Here is a 20912-nt window from a genome sequence, read left to right as displayed (position 1 = left end):
CAAGTGGTATAAAATAAGCAAGCGGAGGTTCCAGAAAGATAATTTCTGGAACAAAGAATGCACGGAACGGACTGAAGGGCAAACTGGAGCTGGAGAGAGAAGTCAGCGCATTGGAAGGTGCGACCATAGTAACCGTCCGGTCTGAAGGGGAGAAAAGTTCGAGGAAAGAGAGGCAGAGCCCCAGGTCTGTGGGACAAGAGCACGCGGCAGGACAGGCATGTAACCGGAGTCCCAGGAAAGGAAGGGGGGACAGAGAACACGTCTGAAACGAGAACGGCTGAAACTCCCCACATTCAGTGAAAGATGTACACGTACAGGTTCGAGAAGCTCAGCACCAACCAACAGAAAACTGAAAGAAAACCACACCCACGCATCCCCAAGTCAAACGGCCAAAAACTGAAGATCAGGAGAGAATCTTTATTTATCTATTTATTTAGGTAATCTCTATCCCCAACGTGGGGCTCAAACTCGCAGATCAAGAGCCACGTGCTGCACTGGCTGAACCGGCCAGGCCGATGACATCTGTCCCCGCACCTCGGGGCACTCCCGGGCGGAGGGACCCGTGAGCCTCCTTGAACTGGAGCTGTGGGTAGAGAGGAGGCGCCTGGCTCGCGGCCCCCGCGCACCTGGGAAAGGCGGGGAGGTGACGAAGGACCGGAGAGCACGTGCTCACGCAGGAGGATTCAGGACTGACCTCGAAGGGGGTCGCAGCAAGTCGAAGGAAGGCAAGCGGAGCCCCGTGGCCACGTTAATCTCCCATTTACACGCAACATCACTAACAAGGAACAGGCTGGTCAGGGTGGGCGGGCGGATCGGGATCTGCGTCCAGACAACGCTATTAAAAACATACGTTAGAAAGAGCTTAAAGCCTAAGGTACGGATAGCTACGTATCCTTGCCGTTTAGTGAAAAAGAGAGAAATCGGAGGGGCGAGCATGATTCGGACTCTCAAACAGCAAACCGAGCACTGAAATGGACGATGCCCTCTCTGCCCCTTCTTCGCTAGAGAATTTAATTTCGAACAAAGGACACAAACTTCCCTTCTACAGGACTCCTCAGGTCTACTGTAAGTAGCCATTTCGACCCTGGCCACCTAGCAGGATTCCCTGCAGCACTTTTTCCCCATAAACGCACCGGCAGCCCCATTATCGACATCCCCACCCAGCACCAAACGTGACGAACCACGGTCCACAGCGGACACGAGGTCTCTCCCGGTGCGGCACACCCCGTGGGTTCGGACGAATATCACGGACACCTGCCCACCACCACGGTGTCGTCCGGAGTAGACCCATGGCCCTGAAACTCCTGTGCTCCTCCCATTCACCCTCCCCCACCCCGGCAGCCGTGCCTCCTCGGTCCTGCCTCGTCCAGAACATCCAGGACTTGGAACCACCCCGTGTGTCGCCTCCTCAGCCTGGCTTCTGTCACCAAGTGCTGTGTGTCTGAGGCTCCTCCGTGTCTCTGTGTGGCTCGATGGCCCGTTTTTAGTGCCGGATGGGCCACGGTCTGTCTGTCACCTGCGTGGGCCACGGTCTGTCTGTCACCTGCGTGGGCCAGTTCGTCCATCCGCTCACCTGCTGAAGGGGCAGCACGCTTCCTCCAGCCCTTGACGTTTTCACAAGGTTCTCTGGACTGTCCCAAACACGTCAGCTCTGTCCGCGGGCCCCACTGGCTCCCCGGCTCAGGGTCTTGGAGCCCACACCACCCTGTCCATGAGCGTGAGCCCGGGGCCCCTTACGGGCTGAGACCCCCAGAGCCTGGCATGCACGGGATGTTCCGCCGGAGTGTAAGTCAGTGTTCCGAGCCACTCGAGTTTCTCAGACCAGAAAATGTCAAGTCCTCATGACAACTGGGACAGGGTGGGGACGGCTTTCTCCGCCTTATGAAGAACAACCAGGGTGCTGACCACCATCACCATCATTTCGATACATTTTGACCCCAAAACGTAGGAAAAGTCAGTTGGGAAACGAAGGAAGCTGTTCTACCGACCACACTCGAGTGTCAGCGACAACTCAGGACGCCACGCTAGCGTTTTGCCCTGGACGGGCTCCAACGCCCCTGCAGCCAAGAGGAGCCGCGGCCACCTCGGGGAAGGCCTCACGCGCCGCCCTGCAGCCAAGAGGAGCCGCGGCCACCTCGGGGAAGGCCTCACGCGCCGCCCCAGACCCAGTCGGTCCCAGTAACTGGAGACGGTGTGACTCCGGCAGCCTCCCAGCCCCACCCCTCTCCCCTCCCCCACAGCCAGCCCCCAGCACCACCCCCCCCCCCAACCCTGCACACACAACAGGCGGTGCCTGGCAGCCAATCAAGGTCATTCCTGTCACCTTCGTGGCCCGCATCACCCTCGGCTCCCACACGGGACAGACGACCAAGGGGTACCCAAGGTCCACCTAAGGGCCAGGACCGTTCTTCAAAACACTTCGAGGCAAATCCATGAAGACAGAAGCAGATCCAGGAGGCAGGGGGAGGGGGTGGGGAAGTATCTGTAGATGGATACGGGTTTCTGTTGGGTGTGACGGAAGTGTCCTAAAGTGACACTGTGCTGACAGCTATGCACCGGTTTTTTGGCGACAGAGAGACAGAGAGAGGCAGAGAGGGAATCTCAAGCGGGATCCACGCTTAGGCTGGAGCCCAACACAGAGCTCGATCTCACAACCACGACATCATGACCTGAGCCGAGATCAGCCGGAGCAGCGGCCAGAAGCCAGCGGCAGAGAGCTCGGTGCAGGCAGAAGCAAGCACCGGGCAGGGACACGAGGTTAGGTGACAAACTCACCAGCAAAGCAGTTCACTCAAAGAACTTCAGGCAATTACGTTAACTGAACTGTGTAACGTGCTATGTGCCATCACCCCGCAACTTATGAGGATGAGGAGCAAAGCAAATCTGGAAAGCACACCCTCTGCGTCTGCCTGCGAACACTCTTCCTCGATTGCCACACGCAGGGTGGGTCCCCGCACGACCCGGACCCAGCTGTGACGCCGTCAGGTGGCCACACCGCCTGGTCAGTACAGAGCCCCGTCCACATGGTCACCCGCGCTCTGAAAGACCCCCTCCTCTCGGGCCCGGTAAGGTGCCAAAGCAGCACAGGGAACCCAGGGAAGCACCCGGTCATGGCCGGGTCACGGTCACGTTTACCAGTCGAGTACGTAACAGAGGGTGTGACAAATGACAGACACACACAGGGAGGGCTCCAGGAGGGTCCCGAGTGTAGGAGTGGGCCAGCCGCCGCGTCGCCCTCCCAGCACGGGGACGCTTTCACCAAGACCCTCCCCCAACACACAGTTTGGAGAGGTTTGCAGAGGCGTCATCACCCAGGCGGGAGAGGTCGTTAATTCAATCCCTGGCCCATCTCCCCTCCCAGAAGATGGCCCCCCCAGGAGCCACCAAGTCATCTCATTAGAACAAAAGTCACTCCTGTCACCCAGGAAATGCCGAGAGATCTAGGAGCTCAGGGTCAGGAACAGGGTCGGAGACCAAAAAATAAATGAGGATGTTCCTAGTACTTTTATTGCTTAGGAAATTACAAAGATTTTAGAAGCTCTGCCTAGAGCCAGGGATGAGGACCAAAATATAGATTTCCTTTTTTTTTCATTAAATTTTGTTTAATGTTTATTTTTGAGACAGAGAGAGAGAGAGAGAGAGAGAGAGAGAGAGAGATGCACACAGCGTGCAAGCAGGGGAGGGGCAGAGAGAGAGAGAGGGGGAGACACAGAATCCGAAGCAGGCTCCAGGCTCCGAGCTGTCGGCACAGAGCCCGACGCGGGGCTCGAACCCACGAACCACGAGATCGTGACCTGAGCCGAAGTCGGACGCTCAACCGACTGAGCCGCCCAAAGGTCCAACAACATGGCGACAACGTGGGAAACACAGGGTGCCCGGATAAAGGGAAGAATGTTAGGGAATTCAGGGAGATTTTTCTTATCAATTTGGGTCAGAGATTCTCCTGGGCCATGTCTGGGGACATCTGGTTGTCAGACTGAGGGTGCTCCTGGCATCGAGTGGGCAGGGCCAGGGATGCTGCTCAACCCCACAGAGTCTGGGCCAGCCCCCCAGAAAATGATCCAGTCCTGAATGTCAGCAGTGCCGAGGGAGAGATCCTGATTTAGGGTAATGACCAATGTTATTAAAGAAAAGGAAAAAAACTGGGGCGCCTGGGTGGCTCAGTCGGTTACTCATCCAACTTCGGCTCAGTTCATGATCTCACGGCTTGTCAGTTCGAGCCCCGTGTCGGGCTCTGTGCTGACAGCTCAGAGCCCGGACCCTGCTTTGGATTCTGTGTCTCCCTTGCTCTCTGGCCCTCTCCCACTTGTTCTCTCCCCCACCCCCCCAAAATAAACAAACATCAAAAAAAAATTTTTTTTTAAAGAACAGGAAAAGAACTCAGTTCAAACTTCATATCTTTACTCTCCCTAGAAGTCATTAAAACAAAAGGATCTCTCACAAACGGAGGGCCTGCCCTGGGCCAGACGAGATACGTGCTTCAACAACGGTCCCAAGACCCGATCCCATCTAGGTTCTACATGCACCTCACAGCCTGGCGGGTCCCACAAACCTCCTGGGCTGAACCCCAGGAAACTGCCATTTTTGAGATGAGAAACAACAGAATATGAGCTCTTGCATACAGTTCAGCCTTTTTTTTTTTTTTAATGTTTATTTATTTTTGAGAGAGAGACTGAGAGAGAGACACAGGGTGAACAGGGGAGGGGCAGAGAGAGAGAGAGACACACACACAGAATTGGAAGCAGGCTCCAGGCTCCGAGCGGTCAGCACAGAGCCTGACGCGGGGCTCGAACCCACAAACTGTGAGATCACGACCTGAGCTGAAGTCAGACGCTCAACCGACAGGAGTCCCCAGGCCCCTACAGCTCAATCTTAATCCTAGGTTACATCTCATCTCAAAATATTACCCTACACAAACTGAATTTTTAAAGTTCTGAAACACCAGTTAAGTGGTTTGGAAATGTTTATACCCAAGCCAGAACAATACTACTCAGATACTAGTGGACCCAATCAGGGCCTGTGCCTAACAACGTGAAGCCACTTCAATGCGGGGGGGGGGGGGGGGGGGGGGGCAAGCAAATAAACTAAAGCACATCCAGACTAGGCAGATGTTAAAAATACCGTGGGGCGTCTTCATATGCTGCATCCTGGGAAGCAGTCAGTAAGGACCACGACCCTACAAGCAAGATGCACACAGAACCTTTTTTTTTTTTTTTTTTTAATGTTTGTTTATTTTTGAGAGAGAGGGAGGGAGAGGGAATGATCGGGGGAGGGGCAGAGAGAGGGAGGGGACAGAGGATCCGAACCAGGCTCTGTGCTGACAGCAGTGAGCCCGATGTGGGGCTGGAACTCATGAACCGTTAGATCATGACCCAAGCTGAAGTCAGACACTCAACCAACTGAGCCACCAGGGCGCCTAGAACCTTTTTTTCAAGTAATCTCTACACCCAAGTGGGGCTCAAACTCACAACTCTGAGATCAAGAGTCACCGCTCCACCACTGGGCGTGGCCAGGCGCCCAGGATGCAGACCGAAACCTCAACACTCGGAAATGCCCATCATTTCTCAGCACAGAAAAAACCACTCAAAACACATACCCCAAACTGATTTACAGGGAAGGAGCATTCCCCCGTTTCTTTAATAAACATCGAGTACATTTTTAAAAGTATGGGTGTGATTTTACAACCTAAAAAGATTGAAAAAGCAGCTTTCCCCCAAATATGAAGAGTACCCAGAAGAATAACTTAGGGGCACCTGGGTGGCTCACTTGGTTAAGCATCCAACTTTGGCTCAGGTCATGACCTCGCTGTAGGTTTGAGCCCCATGTCGGGCTTTGAACCGACAGCGCGGAGCCTCCTTAGGCTTCTTTCTCTCCCTCTCTCGCTGCCCACTCCTGCTCTCTCTCTCTCTCTCTCACAATCAACATTAAAAAAAATTTAAACACAAACTTTAGATAGAAGTCATTTGGGGTCCCCCCGCCGTCATATCCAAAGTTTAGAAGCAAGGATATCCATAAGTGGATTTTGCCCTCCCTGCCAACATTATTTGTGCTGTGTCTTAAGGATTAAAAATAAACTAAGCATCCCAGACACATATGAATTCGACCACTGTTTTCAAACTTTTTGGACTCATTTTGAGAGACGTGTTTCCGTAATAACCCAATACGTAGCTGAAATAAGCTTCAATGAACGGCAGTGACTCTATGTGCATGCGGGACTGGGATTTTCTAGCTTCTCTTTCAACATAACTCGTTAAATTGAATTCACAACCCACTAAGGGGTCAGAGGCTGAGGTCTGGAAACAGCCAAGCAGACAGCTTCGTGGGTGCCCTGGTGCAAACCTGCCTCACGTCAGCCACAGCATCCTCAGAAGCACTCGAAGAGGGTGGCTGTCACCCGACTTAAAAATGTTTTTTTCATGCTTATTTGTTTTGAGAGAGACACAGAGTGCAAGCGGGAGAGGGGCAGAGAGAGAGGGAGACACAGGATCCGAAGCGGGCTCCAGGCTTCCCAGCTGTCAGCGCAGAGCTGGACCCGATGCGGGGCTCGAACCCATGGACGTCGAGATCACGACCTTAGCCGAAGTCGGACGCGTAACGGACGGAGCCACCCAGACGCTGCCACCCCCACTTTGTATCAGAGGCACTTCCCTCGTCACCCAGTCAATAAGCCCGAGAACCTGGACCCAAGCCTCCCGATGTCCAACCACACGACTGAATCGCCAGAGATCACGCTGCATTTCCACGTGGCCTTTCAAGGCCCCGTCGAGCCTCATTTGTAGGATGCCGTACCGAAGATTTCGGCTAAAACCTATCATCAAGCCAACTTTGGAGTGCGCTAAACTGCCGCGGAGAAAGCGCCTAGTGCCGAGTCCTCACTGGGGTGCGGTGCCGAAGCAGGGGAGGACCCAGTGCAGCCAGAGGGTGCAGAAGCAGCCGAGCGGCGAGGCGACTAGAGAACACCCCAGCAACCAGCCTCCAGGTCACCCCGATCTGTTGACGAGGAAACGGGGGGGGGGGGAGGGGGCAACACACCACGTCCTCTGGGAATCGCCCACAGGTGGAGGGCAGGACCCACACAGACACGGGCCTTCGAAGACTCTTCCCCCTCTAGCATCCCCGTGGAAAGGGCTCCAAGCCCGCGGAGAGGTGCCAGCGATTCTCAATGAATCAACTACGGCTCAGGGAACTGCCCGGGGACAGCGAGCTTCCCCCAAACACCAGGCGCCCGAACTGGAGCGGCCTCGGTGCCTCCTCGCAATCCCAGAACTGGCGGCCCAGCAACATCCGCTAACCCAGGGAAATCAGGAGGAGAACCAGCGCACAAAAGAAACGTGTGGCGTGAACAGGTTGCAGATTCACTCGGCCCCTCCCAGCTGGGAGAGACAAAACCCATGCCAACCAGCCCCTCTCCCGTCACCGAACCTGAAGGCCAGGACCCAGTGAGACGCGCACCGTAACCACCCCTGCGAGCGGGAGCGGCTAACGGTGCAAAACCAGGGATAGCCAAGGAAGGATAGGAGGGTGCAAATGACCGCCCAGCGAGGTCACGCCCGTTCTGAAAAAGTGCAACGGCGGCAGGAACTCCGGCCGGCACACGGCCCGGGGGCTGCGGGTGCCTCGGGCAAATTCCCTCCCTTCCCTGCACTTCCCACCCTGGCGTGCCCGACTTCCCCGGCGCCATTGTGAGGAGGGCGGATGGCGTCGGGCAGTGGGACCCGTGGGACCCGCACCGCACGCAACAACCGCCCGCCACCGGGCAGCCTCCCCCTCCACCTGGGAAAGCGGGGTGCGCCTTCGTGACCCCCTGTGCAAGTGTGGGCAGACACCTCCTCAAGGAAGCCGGCGGCCTGGTGGCCACTGACCGTTCCCGTTCCTCTGAAATCTAGGTCACTGGCTGGGGGGAGGGGCGCAGGGAAGGAAACGGTGCCCACGGTTACGATTTTACTTGTGGACGGCCTTTTCCTCGCCCCGACTTTCGGCTTTCTGGTTGAAGTCGGCTTCCCCATTCCAGGACCCCCCAGCGGCTTCCTTATTTTGAGTCAGGGCTCCCGCGGTCTCCCCTCCCTCCCTAAGAGGGGCGGCTCCACCTTCCCGGGGACGCGGGCCCAGGAGGCAAGGCCCGATTCCCGGACCGGGCCCCAGAGGGCCACCCGGACGCGTACCAATCCCATTATGGGCTCCTCCGGGAGCGGCCCGCGGAGAGGAGGGCCCCCCAACCAGGAGTCTAGAGGCCTGGAGCGGAGTTAGAGCCCTCCAAAGTCTCTTCCCAGGCCACCTGCGGCGACGGGGAGACGGGCTTCCATCGCCCAGAGGGTAAACTGAGACTACGGGGGGGGGGGGGCACCCAGCGGCAGGGCCCCCAGGTGATCCGACACACACGGGAGGTACGGGAGGTCCTGAGAATCGCGGCTCGCGTCTGCCAGGGGTAAACTGAGGCTCAGGGAGAAAGAGGCGAGCGGCGGCCCGGGTGGCAAGCAGGCGGGGCTCGAGGCCTCGGGGGCGAGCAGGAGGCCGGAGTCGGGGTCCCGGGTGGTACTGGCGTCGGGGTCGGGCAGAGCCAGGCCGGCCCCGTGCGGCGCGCCGGCTCACCTCGTCCTCTTTGTGGTTGCGGATGCCGCGCACCAGGTCCTGCAGGTTCTTGTCGAACATGCGGTCGATGCTGCCCTTGACCATCTTGAGGGCCATCGCGGCGGACGCCGCCGGGCTCGAGCCCCGGGAGGCCCGCGGCAGAGCACCGTGCGGGGGCCCGGGGGCCGCGCCTGCCGCCCGCGGAGCGCTGCGCTGCCGGCTGCCGCGGTGGCGCGGGCTCCCAGGCCAGGTCGGCGGCTGTCCGCGGGGCGGCGGCGGCGGCGGCGGCGGCGGCGGCGGCGACCCGCTCCGCAGGCCGCGCTCGCACTCCCGCTCCCCTCCGGCTCCGCGCCGCGCCGCTGGCAAATGGCGGACAAGATGGCGGCGGGTCAGCTGACGACAGGAGCCCAGGCCCGGCGACCCGCCCCCGGAAGCCCCGCCTCCCCCAAGGGCCCCGCCCCTACATCTCCAGGCCACCACGTTTCCCTGGCGACGCCTGCCGCCCAATGGAAACGCAGACAACGCCCTCACCGTCCGCTTAGCTTCGCACGCTCCGGCTCAGGGCTCTTCTCTGTCATTGGCCAGCGGCCCCCATAACTCCACCCACTTCCTTGTTTCGGGTTCTAACCACGCCCCCCAGGAGCGCCCTCCCTGCCCCGCCCCTGAACTAAGTGACAGCAGTGGGTGGGGCCTGCTGTGGGCGGGGCTCCCACGTGGAGCTTCTCAGGCAAGTTCCTGGGAAGGAATCCAGCTCCGCCTTTCCTGAATCGAAAAGCTGACACTGCTCGAGAAGCCCCAAACCCGACGCAGCGGGGAGCGGATGCGGTGCCTCCAGCGCGTCTCTGAAAACCCCGTGACACGGGCAGGACGGGAATAACATGTCCACGTGGAGAAACGGAGGCCGGGAGCTGGAGGTCCAGCGAGGCCGGTTGGCTCCGCACACATTCGTGGGGGCCTACTGGGTGCCGGGCGACGAGACACGCGGCGCCCGCCCTCCGCGTGCACCCCTACCAGAGCAAAAAGGCAAGCCACCAGCTGGGATGAGATAGTTGCAATGTTTATACATCCGACTAAGGACTTTAATCCACAAAAGCAGAGCAAAACAAAAATTCCTACAAATCACGAAGAGAAAACCAACCCAGTTAAAATATGGCATGCACTTCACAAAAGGCAACACCCCAGTGGCCAAAAGATAAAAAGCAAAAGTTGCTCTATCTCTTTGGTCATATCGGAGAAACACCAATTTAAAAGACAATGAGACGCCTCTGTACCGGTAGGAGAATGGCTACAATCAGAAAGAATGACACTGTCGAGAGTTGTAATGATGTGGAGCACCCGAAGTTTTGCTCTTCCTGTCCAGGTAGGAATGTAATGCTACACAGCTTCTTTGCAAATCTGCCTGGCTGTCTGTGTTTGTTTTTGTTTTTAAGTAAACTCTACCCCCACCGCGGAGCATGAACTCAGGAGCAGGAGATCAAAATTCACCTGCTCCACAGACTGAGCCAGCCAGGCACTCCTGGCTGTTATGTTTTAAAGATAACACGCGTAGACCCTATGCCCCAGAAATTTTACTACTGTTCCCAACAAGAATGCAGAAATACCTCCACCAAAGACTCGGAGGAGCTGTATTTCTATTAGTCCAAAATCCAAAATAGCCCAAATGTCCATCAACAGAAAATGGATGCACAACTTTGCGGCCACCATACCATGGAGTACTACGCAGCAGTAAAAAAGGACAGATTACTAATACACAGAACAAAACGGATAAATTGCACAGACACAATGTGGAAGGAAACAAGCCCAACACAAAGGAGTGTGCATGATATGATCCTATCGATGTCAAGTTCAATTACGGGCAAAACCGGCCTATGGTAAGAAGTATTACATAACTCCTTAGAGGTTACCCAACTGTACAGAAAAAAACTGGAGACTGGATGTGTAAGTTCTGGCATATACATGCAACAGATTCCTGACCAACTGTTAAAAGAATACAGTAGGTAACTGCTATGGGACTTGCCCTCCCACGCTAAACAGCAGGAGAACTGGCTAAAATACTGTAGGCACCATCCGGACTGTGATTAGGCAGGAAAACCCAAACAGAGCACAACAGGTTCATGAAGTGAGGGGATAAAGACAGGAGATGAGGGAGGTCCAGGTGGCTAGAATTTTCAGAGCAATGTAGCAGAGAGCAGAGAGCTATCTCGAGAAAGAACTTATAAATTTTCATAAGCGTCCCCATGAGTCTTTTGCTGAATGTCACTGCGTGTGCATATGGTGAAGATCCACCAGGCCAGGCCAAAAACCAGCGGCTGAGAAACGGGGGAGAATAAAACATAAACCTCTAATCCAAAAAGTACAGTATGAAAAATGCTCCCTGCATGGACTTAGCAATAGAGTAGACATTGGGAATTGTAGATCACTAGTGACATTGAAAATTTGAGGGGCGCCTGGGTGGCTCAGTCGGTTGGGCGTCCGACTTCGGCTCAGGTCATGATCTCACGGTCTGTGAGTTCAAGCCCCGCGTCGGGCTCTGTGCTGACAGCTCAGAGCCTGGAGCCCGTTTCAGATTCTGTGTCTCCCTCTCTCTCTGCCCCTCTCCTACTCATGCTCTGTCTCTCTGTCTCAAAAATAAATAAACGTTAAAAAAAATTTAAAAAAAAAGAAAATTTTATAATAAAAACTATCCACAGTGAAACACACAGAGGACAAAGAATGCTTACAGGATGAACAGAACCTCAGTGACCCGCAGGATAATATCAGAATCTAACATACATATAATTGGAGCTCCATAAGGAAAGAGGAAAAGGAATGACAAAAAAAAAAAAAAAAAAAGAAAAAGAAAAGAAAAAGAAAAAGAAAAAGAAAAAGAAAAAGAAAAAGAAACTAAACAAACAAGGGGCTCCTGGGTGGCTCAGTCGATTAAGTATCCAACCCTTGATTTCAGCTCAGGTCATGGTTTCATGGTTGTGGGATTGAGCCCCAAGTGGGGCTCCATGCTGAACGTGGATCCTGCTTGGGATTCTCTCTCTGTATCCTTCCCCTTCCTGAGCACTGGCTCACTCTCTCAGTCTCTCTGTAAACAAACAAACAAACAAACAAACAAACCCAAATGGCCAAAAATTTCCAAATATGGTGAAAACCATAAACCCACAGGTCTACGAACCTCAATGAATGCCAAGAATAATAAAAAATAGAGAAAAGCAGGGGCACCTGGGTGGTTCAGTTGGTTAAGCACCCGACTTCGGCTCAGGTCATAATCTCATGGTTGGTGACTTCAAGTCCTGAATCAAGCTCTGTGCTGACAGATCGGAGCCTGGAGCCTGCTTTGGATTCTCTCTCTCTCTCTCTCTCTCTCTCTCTCTCTCTCTCTCTCTTTCCCTCCCCCTCATGTTCTCTGTCTCTCTCTCAAAAATAAATAAATGAATAAACATTTTTAAAAAAGGTATTATTCTTTTTTAAAAAAATAGGGAAAAGCATACCCAGTCATGTTATAACTAAAGAATTAGAGAATAGAGAACCCAGAAATGGACCCACAAACATATGGCCAACTAATCCAACAAAGCAGGAAAGAATATCCAATGGAATAAAGACAGTCTCTTCAGCAAGTGGTGCTGGGAAAACTGGACAGCGACAGGCAGAAGAATGAACCTGGACCACTTTCTCACACCAGACACAAAAATAAACTCAACATGGATGACAGACCTAAACGTAAGACAGGAAGCCATCAAGTCAAGGAGAAAGCGGGCAAAACCTCTTTGACCTTGGCCACAGCACCTTCTTACTCAACACGTCTCCAGAGGCAAGGGAAACAAAAGCAAAAATGAACTATTGGGACCTGATCAAAACGAAAAGTTTCTGCACAGCGAAGGAAACGATCGGCAAAACTAAAAGGCAACCGACAGAATGGGAGAAGATATTTGCAAATGACACGTCAGATAAAGGGTTAGTATCCAAAATCTATAAAGAACTTATCAAACTCAACACCCAAAACACAAATAATCCAGTGAAGAAATGGGCAAAAGATATGAATAGACATGTCTTCTCCAAAGAAGACATCCAGATGGCCAACCGACACATGAAAACATGCTCAACATCACTCGTCATCAGGGAAATGCAGATCAAAACCACAATGAGATACCACCTGACACGTGTCAGAATGGCTAACAGTAATTCAGGCAACAACAGATGTTGGCGAGGATGCAGAGAAAGAGAATCTCTTTTGCATCATTGGTGGGAATGCAAGCTGGTGCAGCCACTCTGGAAAACAGTCTGGAGTTTCCTCAAGAAACTAAAAATAGAACCACCCTACGACCCAGCAATTGGACTACTAGGCATTTATCCAAGGGATACAGGTGTGCTGTTTCGAAGGGATACATGCACCCCCATGTTTATAGCAGCACTATCAACAATAGCCAAAGGATGGAAAGAGCCCAAATGTCCACCGAAGACGGATGAATGCCTAAAGAAGATATATATATATCTTTGTATATACATATATATATACATTTATATATACATATATACATGTATACACACACACACACAATGGAGTATTACTCAGCAATCAAAAAGAATGAAATCTTGCCATTTGCAACTACGTGGATGGAACTGGGGGGTATTATGCTAAGTGAAATTAGAGAAAGACAAATATCCTATGACTTCACTCATATGAGGGCTTTAAGACACAAAACAGATGAACATAAGGGAAGGGAAACAAAAATAATATAAAAGCAGGGAGGGGGACAAACACTAAGAGACCCTTAAATACAGAGAACAAACAGTTGCTGGAGGGGAGTTGTGGGGGGGGGGGATGGGCTAAATGGGCAAGGGGCATTAGGGAGGACACTCGCTGGGATGAGCACTGGGTGTTATCAGTAGGGGGTGACTCACTGGAATCTACTCCTGAAATCATTATTGCACACTATACACTAAGTAACTTGGATGTAAATTAAAAAATAAATTCAAAAAAAAGGATTAGGGGGGGCATCTGTCTAGCTCAGGCCCTGGAGCGTGCAACTTCTGACTCGGGGTCATGCGTTGCAGTCCCATGTGGGGTTTGGAGATTATTTCAAAAAACTAAAATAAACCAGAAACCAAAGATAAAGAAAAAAATATTTTTTAAACATCAGAGGAAAAAGACACATCACATACATGGAAACAAAAATAAGTATGACTCAATTTTTTTTTCAATTTTTAACATTTATTCATTTTTGTGAAACAGAGCAAGACCGAGCAGGGGAGGGGCAGAGAGAGAGGGAGGCACAGAATCCAAAGCAGCCTCCAGGTTCTGAGCTGTCAGCCCAGAGCCCAACGTGGGGCTCGAACTCATGAACCGGGAGATCATGACCTGAGCCGAAGCCTGGCGCTGAACCGACTGAACCACCCAGGCGCCCCAGAATGACTGAAATTTTTAACAAACAATTCACACTGGAGGACATTGGGCTACGATATTTTTATGTGCCAAAAGGAACAAAGCAATCAAAACAAAAACGCTAAAATTCTTTACCTAGCAGCAAAGACGACACACATTCCCAGACAAATAAAAGCCAAGTACGTTTGTGACCAGTGGATTGACATTGAAAGAGATGATGTCAAAGGATGTTCTTTGGACAGAAGGAAAATAACAGCAAGCAGAAATGTGGATCTACGCAAAGGAAGGAAGAGCCTAAGAAATGTTTAAAACGTGGGGAATAGGATTACTTCTTCATTTCTTTAAATGATCATTGACTCTATGTAAAAAGTAACGGCAATGTATCATGAGATTTATTCTAGAGCATATAAGAGGTGGGGAGGGGCAGAGAGAAAAAGAGAGAGAATCTCAAGCAGGCTCCGCACTGTCAGCACAGAGCCCCACGTGGGGCTCGAACTCACGAATGGTGAGATCATGACCTGAGCCGAAATCAAGAGTCAGACACTTAACTGATTGAGCCAGCCAGGGGCCCCTAGAGCATTTTTTTTAAAGTTTATTTATTTATTTTGAGAGAGAGAGAGAGAGAGAGAGAGAGAGAGAGAGAGAGAGAGAGAGAGAGAAAATGAGAACACTAGCAGGGGAGGGGCAGAGGAAGAGGGAGAGAGAGAGAATCCCAAGCAGGCTCCACGCCCAGCCCAGTTCAATGTCACGATTCTGAGATCATGACCGTGAGATGATGACCTGAACTGAAACCAAGAGTCAGTTGCATCACCAACTGAGCCACCCAGGTGCCCGGAGCATCTGACTCCTGATCTCAGCTCAGCTCTTGATCCCGGGGTTGTGAGTTCAAACCCGGCTTTGAGCTCCATGCTGGGGGTGAAGACTACTTAAAAAAATAAATTGATTAAATAAAAAATTAAAATAAAATAAAACAGGGTGCCTGGGTGACTCAGTTAAGCATCCGACTTCGGCTCAGGTCACGATCTTGTGGTTTATGAGTTCAAGGCCTGCATCAGGCTCTTTGCTGCATAGAGACTGCTTGGGATTCCCGTCTCTGTCTCTCTCTGCCCTTCCCCTGCTCTTGCGCTCTCTCTCAAAAAAAAAAAAAAAACCACTTAAAATAAAATAAAATAAAACAAAACAAAGCAATTATAGGTAAAAAATGAAACTGATATTGGGGTGCCTGGGTGGCTCAATTGGTTGAGCATCCGACTTCAGCTCAGGTCATGATCTTGGCAGTCAGAGTTCGAGCCCCGCGTCCGGCTCTGTGCTCACAGCTGAGCCTAGAGCCTGTTTCAGATTCTGTGCCTCCCTCTCTCCCTCTCTGTCTGCCCCTCCTCTGCTCTCAAAAATAAATAAAACATTAAAATAAACAAATAAACCTAGCCATAACCATACTTCTATTAAATATAAATGTCTAAACACTAGTCCAGGGACAGAAATTGTCAGCATGGCCCCAACTATAGGTTGGGCTTTAAATATAAAGGCTTAAAAACAATTTTTAAAAGAACAAGATTGAAGGACTATCTGAAGTTTCTTAAAGCTTATTTATTCTTTTTAGTGATCTCTACACCCAACACAGGACTCCAAGTCCCATGCTCTATCCCCGGACCCAGCCAGGCGCCCCTGGAGGACCACCTGTTCTTAGATTTATTGTAAACTTATAGTAATCAAGACAATAAAAAAAAAAAAGAGAGAGAGTCCAAGGAGTAGACTCACGGTTATATTGTCAATTTATTTGCAACAAAACTGCCAAATAACTCAGTGTGGGAAACAATAGCCTTTTCAGCAATTGCTGCTGTAACACCTGAATATCAAAATAGAAAGAAAGTTGTCCTTAATCTTTTTTTGTGTGTGTATTAGTAATCTCAACAGCCAACATGGGGCTTGAATTCATGACCAAGATGAAGAGTTGCATGCTCTACTGGCTGAGCTGGCCAGGGATCCCTATCTCTATTCTTTTTTTTTTTTTAATGATTTAATATTAATTTATTTTTGAGACAGAGAGAGACACACACACACACAGAGTATAAGAGGGGGAGGGGCAGAGAGAGAGGGACACGCAGGATCCGTAGCAGGCTCCAGGCTCTGAGATGTCAGCACAGAGCCCAATGAGGCACTTGAACTCACAAACCAACCATGAGATCATGACCTGAGCCAAACTCAGTGCTTGACCGACTGAGCCACCCAGGCGCCCTCGCGTCTCTACTCTTAATTTTTTTTAATTTTTATTTTTTTAATTTATTTTTGAGACAGAGGGAGACAGAGCATGAGCAGGGGAGGGCCAGAGAGAAAGGGAGACAGAGAATCCGAAGCAGGCTCCAGGCTCTGAGCTGTCAGCACAGAGCCCGACGCGGGGCTCAAACTCACGGACTGAGAGATCATGACCTGAGCTGAAGTTGGACGCTTAACCAACTGAGCCACCCAGGCACCCCTTTACTCTTAATGTACATACACAAATATAACTCAGAATGGATCACAGACCTAAATGTAAAGGCTAAAAGTTTAAAGCTTCTGGAGGAAAACATAAGAGAAAGTTTTTATGACTTTGATTGGGCACAGATCTATCTTTCTTTCTTTCTTTCTTTCTTTCTTTCTTTCTTTCTTTCTTTCTTTCTCTCTTTCTTTCTTTTTTTTTCTATAGGATACAAAAAGCACAAACCATTTTTTGAAAGCAATAAGGTAGACTTTACCAAAATTAAAAAGAAAATGCTATTCAAGAAAATGTTTAAAAAGTGATAAGACAAGCACCACCTGGGGAAAGTATTCACAATACACATGTGACAAATGAAAAGAAAATACTAAGAAATAATAAGAAAATAAGCCACACAATTTCTTAAATAAATTAGATTTGAACAGCACATACTTTTACCAAAGAAGATTATGGATAGTCATCCCTTAAGCACATGAAAAGATACTTGGCAGAATTAGTCATTAGAGAAATGTTCCCCAGTGGGTTATCACAATATATCTATTAGAAAGAATAAATTTAAAAGCCCATTAACACCAAGTATTGGCAAAGATGCTTAGCGATTGGAACTTTCAGGCATGGCTGGAGTAAATACAAAATGGCACCACCACTCTGGAACATGGCTTAGCGGTTCGTTACAAAGTTAAAGATACATTTACCATAGGCACCAGCAATTCCACTCACAGGGATTTACCCAGAAGAAATTAAGACACATTTCCAAACACAGACTTGTAGGCAAATGATCATGGCATCTTTAGTCATACCAGCCAAAAAGTGGAAACTACTTAAGTATCCACCAACAGACAAGTGGATTAAAAAAACATAGGAAAACAATATTGACAGAAAACATATCAGTGGTGGCCTTGAGGGCAGGGATGAGGGGAGGGTTGACTGCAAAGGAGAAAAAACTTTGAGGTGACGGAAATATCCTATATTGGGATCATGATGTGGTTATACATCCATAAATAATGGCCCAAAGTTATCAAATTGTAATTTTACAGTAAAGTGAATTTAATTGTATGTAAAGTATAGCTCAATAAAGCTGAGGTGGGGGGGCGCCTGGGGGGCTCAGTCAGTTAAGCGTCCGACTTCGCTCAGGTCATGATCTCACGGTCCGTGAGTTCAAGCCCCGCGTCGGGCTCTGTGCTGACAGCTCAGAGCCTGGAGCCTGTTTCAGATTCTGTGTCTCCCTCTCTGTCTGACCCTCCCCCGTTCATGCTCTGTCTCTCTCTGTCTCAAAAATAAGTAAACATTAAAAAAAACCTTTTTTTTTAAAAATAAAGCTGAGGTGGGGAATGCTACAAGTGGTGGAGGGGGGGCACTTTACATTGGCAGGAAAAAAATGGAAAAGATGGAAAAAGGATACACCATCCAAAAACTAATCGTAAGAAATCTGGAGTAGCTATATCTCTATTAGGAAAAAAAAAAAAAAAGAATTCAGAACAAAGAATACTAACATGGATAAAGAAGGTCATTAACAATTCATCAAAAGGATGTAACAATCCTAAACATGTATGCCCCTAATAACTGTGTTCAAAATACATGAAGGAAAATTTGACTGGAATGAGAAGAAAAAAGTCAAATTCACAATTATGATAAGAGATATCAATATCCCTCTCTCAATAATTAGTAGAGTAAACAGAAAATCAGTTAAGATATAGATGATTTGAACAACACTATCAACCAACAAAAGCAATATGTACATTCTCTTCAAAAGCACGTGGAGCAATACAAAATTAATTAATTAATTAAAGACAAAATCACATGGAATATTCATCAAGACAATTGGATAATGAGCTGGGTCATGAAACATGTAATACATACAAAATGATTGAAATCATGCAGAATAGTTTCCTACAATGTAATTAGGTTGGAAATTACAAACAGATATCTGTAAAACCTCAAAATCTCTCTCCCTCTCTCTCTGCCTCTCCCTCTCTCTTTCAAGGTAAACAAATAAACGTAAAGAAAAACCCACATGAGAGCAAGCTGATCTGTCACTCCCCTTACCAATAATATCTTAGGGGAGATATTTTGAGATTATGTAATATCTTGTTTCTCATCCTATTTTTCCTCTAATATTTTAGTGTTTATTGCATCTTTTGAGTTCAGACTTGCAGGGACACAGCATACCTTTTGGCTTTTCTATCTCATGGCCTTCTCCAAAACCCGTCTTCCTCATGCCTCAATATCCTCTTCCTAGAGGAAAACAGTGCTAACAGTGGTTAGCAGTTGGGGATGTTCCCTTCCAGACCCTTCTCTCTACATTTATGCACGTTGGTCTCTACCTGGTCCGTTTGGAGGTGAATGCATTTTCATACAAATGAGAATATGCTGGGGCACCGGACAGTGCACAGCCTGCTTGGGGTTCTCTCTCTATTTCTCAAAATAAATATAAATAAACACTGAAAAACATGTCAGCGTGCTGATCCGTTGCTTGCCTTCACTTACCGATATGTCTTGGATGCTGTGGTTGGCAGAATAATGGCCCCCAAAGATGTCCACGTCCTAATCTTTTACCATATGAGGTAGATAGGTCGCCTCATATGGTTAAAGGGATTTTACAGATGAGGACCCTGAGACGAGGATGACCCTGGACTACCAGTCAGGCAGGAGGGCAGCACCCTCAGGAGGTCCTCATGAGAAGGAGGCAAAGGGTCAGAGTCAAAGAGATGGGCGGGGCCTCAGGCCAAGGAGGCGGTTCCTCTGGGAGGTGGAAAAGGCTTGAGGAGGGTCTCCCTGGGGCCCCAGAAGGAACCAGCCCTGATCACACCCGGGTTTTAGCCCAGTGAGACCCTAGTAGGACTTGTGATCCAGGGTGTACTGAAGAATGGTTTTGAACAAGGGCCAATTTTTGCCTATGGGATTCTGGTAGACTACTGCAATATTTAGGACATCCAGCAGAGAGCAGTGCTAGCCAGGTTCAGAGAAGGGGCCACTGTTCTCTGAAATGATCTTGGCTTGGAGCCCCCAGCATGGCATCTAGCCAGAGGTTTGGACACATGTGATCAATCCCAGCTCCATCCCGATCAGTTCTTTCATCCATAAATGACCCACCCATCCATGCATTATCCATCCATCTGTCCATCCATCCATCCATCCATCCATCACCCATCAGCCAGCCAGCCAGCCAGCCATCCTCCTGTCTGTCCATCCTTCTGTCTATTCATCCATTCATTCAATAGCAACATACTGAGTGTCTACTCTGTGCCGACTTTGGCAATGAGCAGGAGAACAAAGTCATGGCCAAGAGAAGTTTTGGGGAAAACGACCAGGCAGATGTCAGGACAAAGTTAGCACGGAAGAACGGAGAGAGAGCTGGCGTGATCGGAGCAGGGCGAGCAAAGAGGGGGACAGAGGAAGGGGAGCTTGGCAAGGTCAGTAGGCATCAGCTTACGGGAGCATTCACCAAGCGCCTATGCTACTTTCCATATGTGTTCCTCTATTTTGATCTCTGAGATAATGAGTGAGGGTCATTTCAATTTTGTCTTGAAGGCAGAGGCTCAGAGAAGTGAGGTCCATGAACCCAAACCCCACAGCTATTAAGTCTCTAGATTCGAACCCAGGGCTCATGTTTGTTTCCTAATCCCAGCTACCTTTGAACCCAACTGTGTCACCTTTAACAGATTTTCTCATCTTCACTTGGCTTCACTGCTTTGAAGCTCTCTCAGTCCAATAAGGTGAACGCCTGGTGTATGAGTTGGCAAGTGTTGTGCTAACGCTGGGTAACAAACTACACCAAAGCTCCGTGGCTTAGACAGTAATCATCCATTCCCATCTTCAAATCAGCGAGGCATCCGTAGAGGTAACTGTATCTTAGTTAGTCCAGGTTCCAAGATTTATGTTGCCCCACCTATATTCCAAGCACGGTGTGCTGTTGAATGTTTAACAGCTATCTAGAGGTGGGGGGAGGTTGTCACCTTCCCCAGTTTCTGTGGTGTAAATGCTCCCACCTGAGCTGATTTTCAATCGACCTTTGAGACAGCCCTGAATACAGAGTTGGAAAGAGATGTGCAGTGGTGGACCATCATATACCGTCTGAGTCCATTCGGGCCGCTGGAACAAAAGTATCACAGAGGGGGGCCCCGCGTCGGGCTCTGTGCCGGCAGCTCAGAGCCTGGAGCCTGCTTGGGATTCTGTGTCTCCCTCTCTCTGCCCCTCCCCCGCTCATGCTCTCTCACACTCTCTCTCTCTCTCTCTTTCTCTCTCAAAAATAAATGTAAACATTAAAAAGTTTTTTTTTAATTTTTTTTAACGTTTATTTATTTTTGAGACAGAGAGCGACAGAGCATGAACGGGGGAGGGGCAGAGAGAGAGGGAGACACAGAATCGGAAGCAGGCTCCAGGCTCTAGGCCATCAGCCCAGAGCCCAACCCGGGGCTTGAACTCACGGACCACGAGATCGTGACCTGAGCTGAAGTCGGACACTTCACCGACTGAGCCACCCAGGCGCCCCTAAAAAGT

General features: G+C 50.0%; 1 protein-coding gene across 2 annotated transcripts in view; it reads right to left on the bottom strand.

Moving 5' to 3' along the window:
• Positions 1–8867, bottom strand: part of AP3D1 (adaptor related protein complex 3 subunit delta 1) — a 37482-nt gene extending 28615 nt beyond the window's left edge. The window contains exon 1 of one of the 2 annotated variants that reach the window (XM_058728467.1): positions 8590–8867. In XM_058728467.1, coding sequence (XP_058584450.1) covers positions 8590–8685 — 96 coding nt within the window. In that variant the 5' untranslated portion in view covers positions 8686–8867. The remainder of the gene's footprint in view (positions 1–8589) is intronic. The other variant, XM_058728466.1, reaches the window with a different exon arrangement.
• Positions 8868–20912: the final 12045 nt, after the last annotated feature.

This window comes from Neofelis nebulosa, chromosome 4 (assembly GCF_028018385.1).
Source record: "Neofelis nebulosa isolate mNeoNeb1 chromosome 4, mNeoNeb1.pri, whole genome shotgun sequence".
NCBI classification, from domain to species: Eukaryota; Metazoa; Chordata; class Mammalia; order Carnivora; family Felidae; genus Neofelis; species Neofelis nebulosa.
This window is presented reverse-complemented; position numbering and strand designations above follow the sequence as displayed.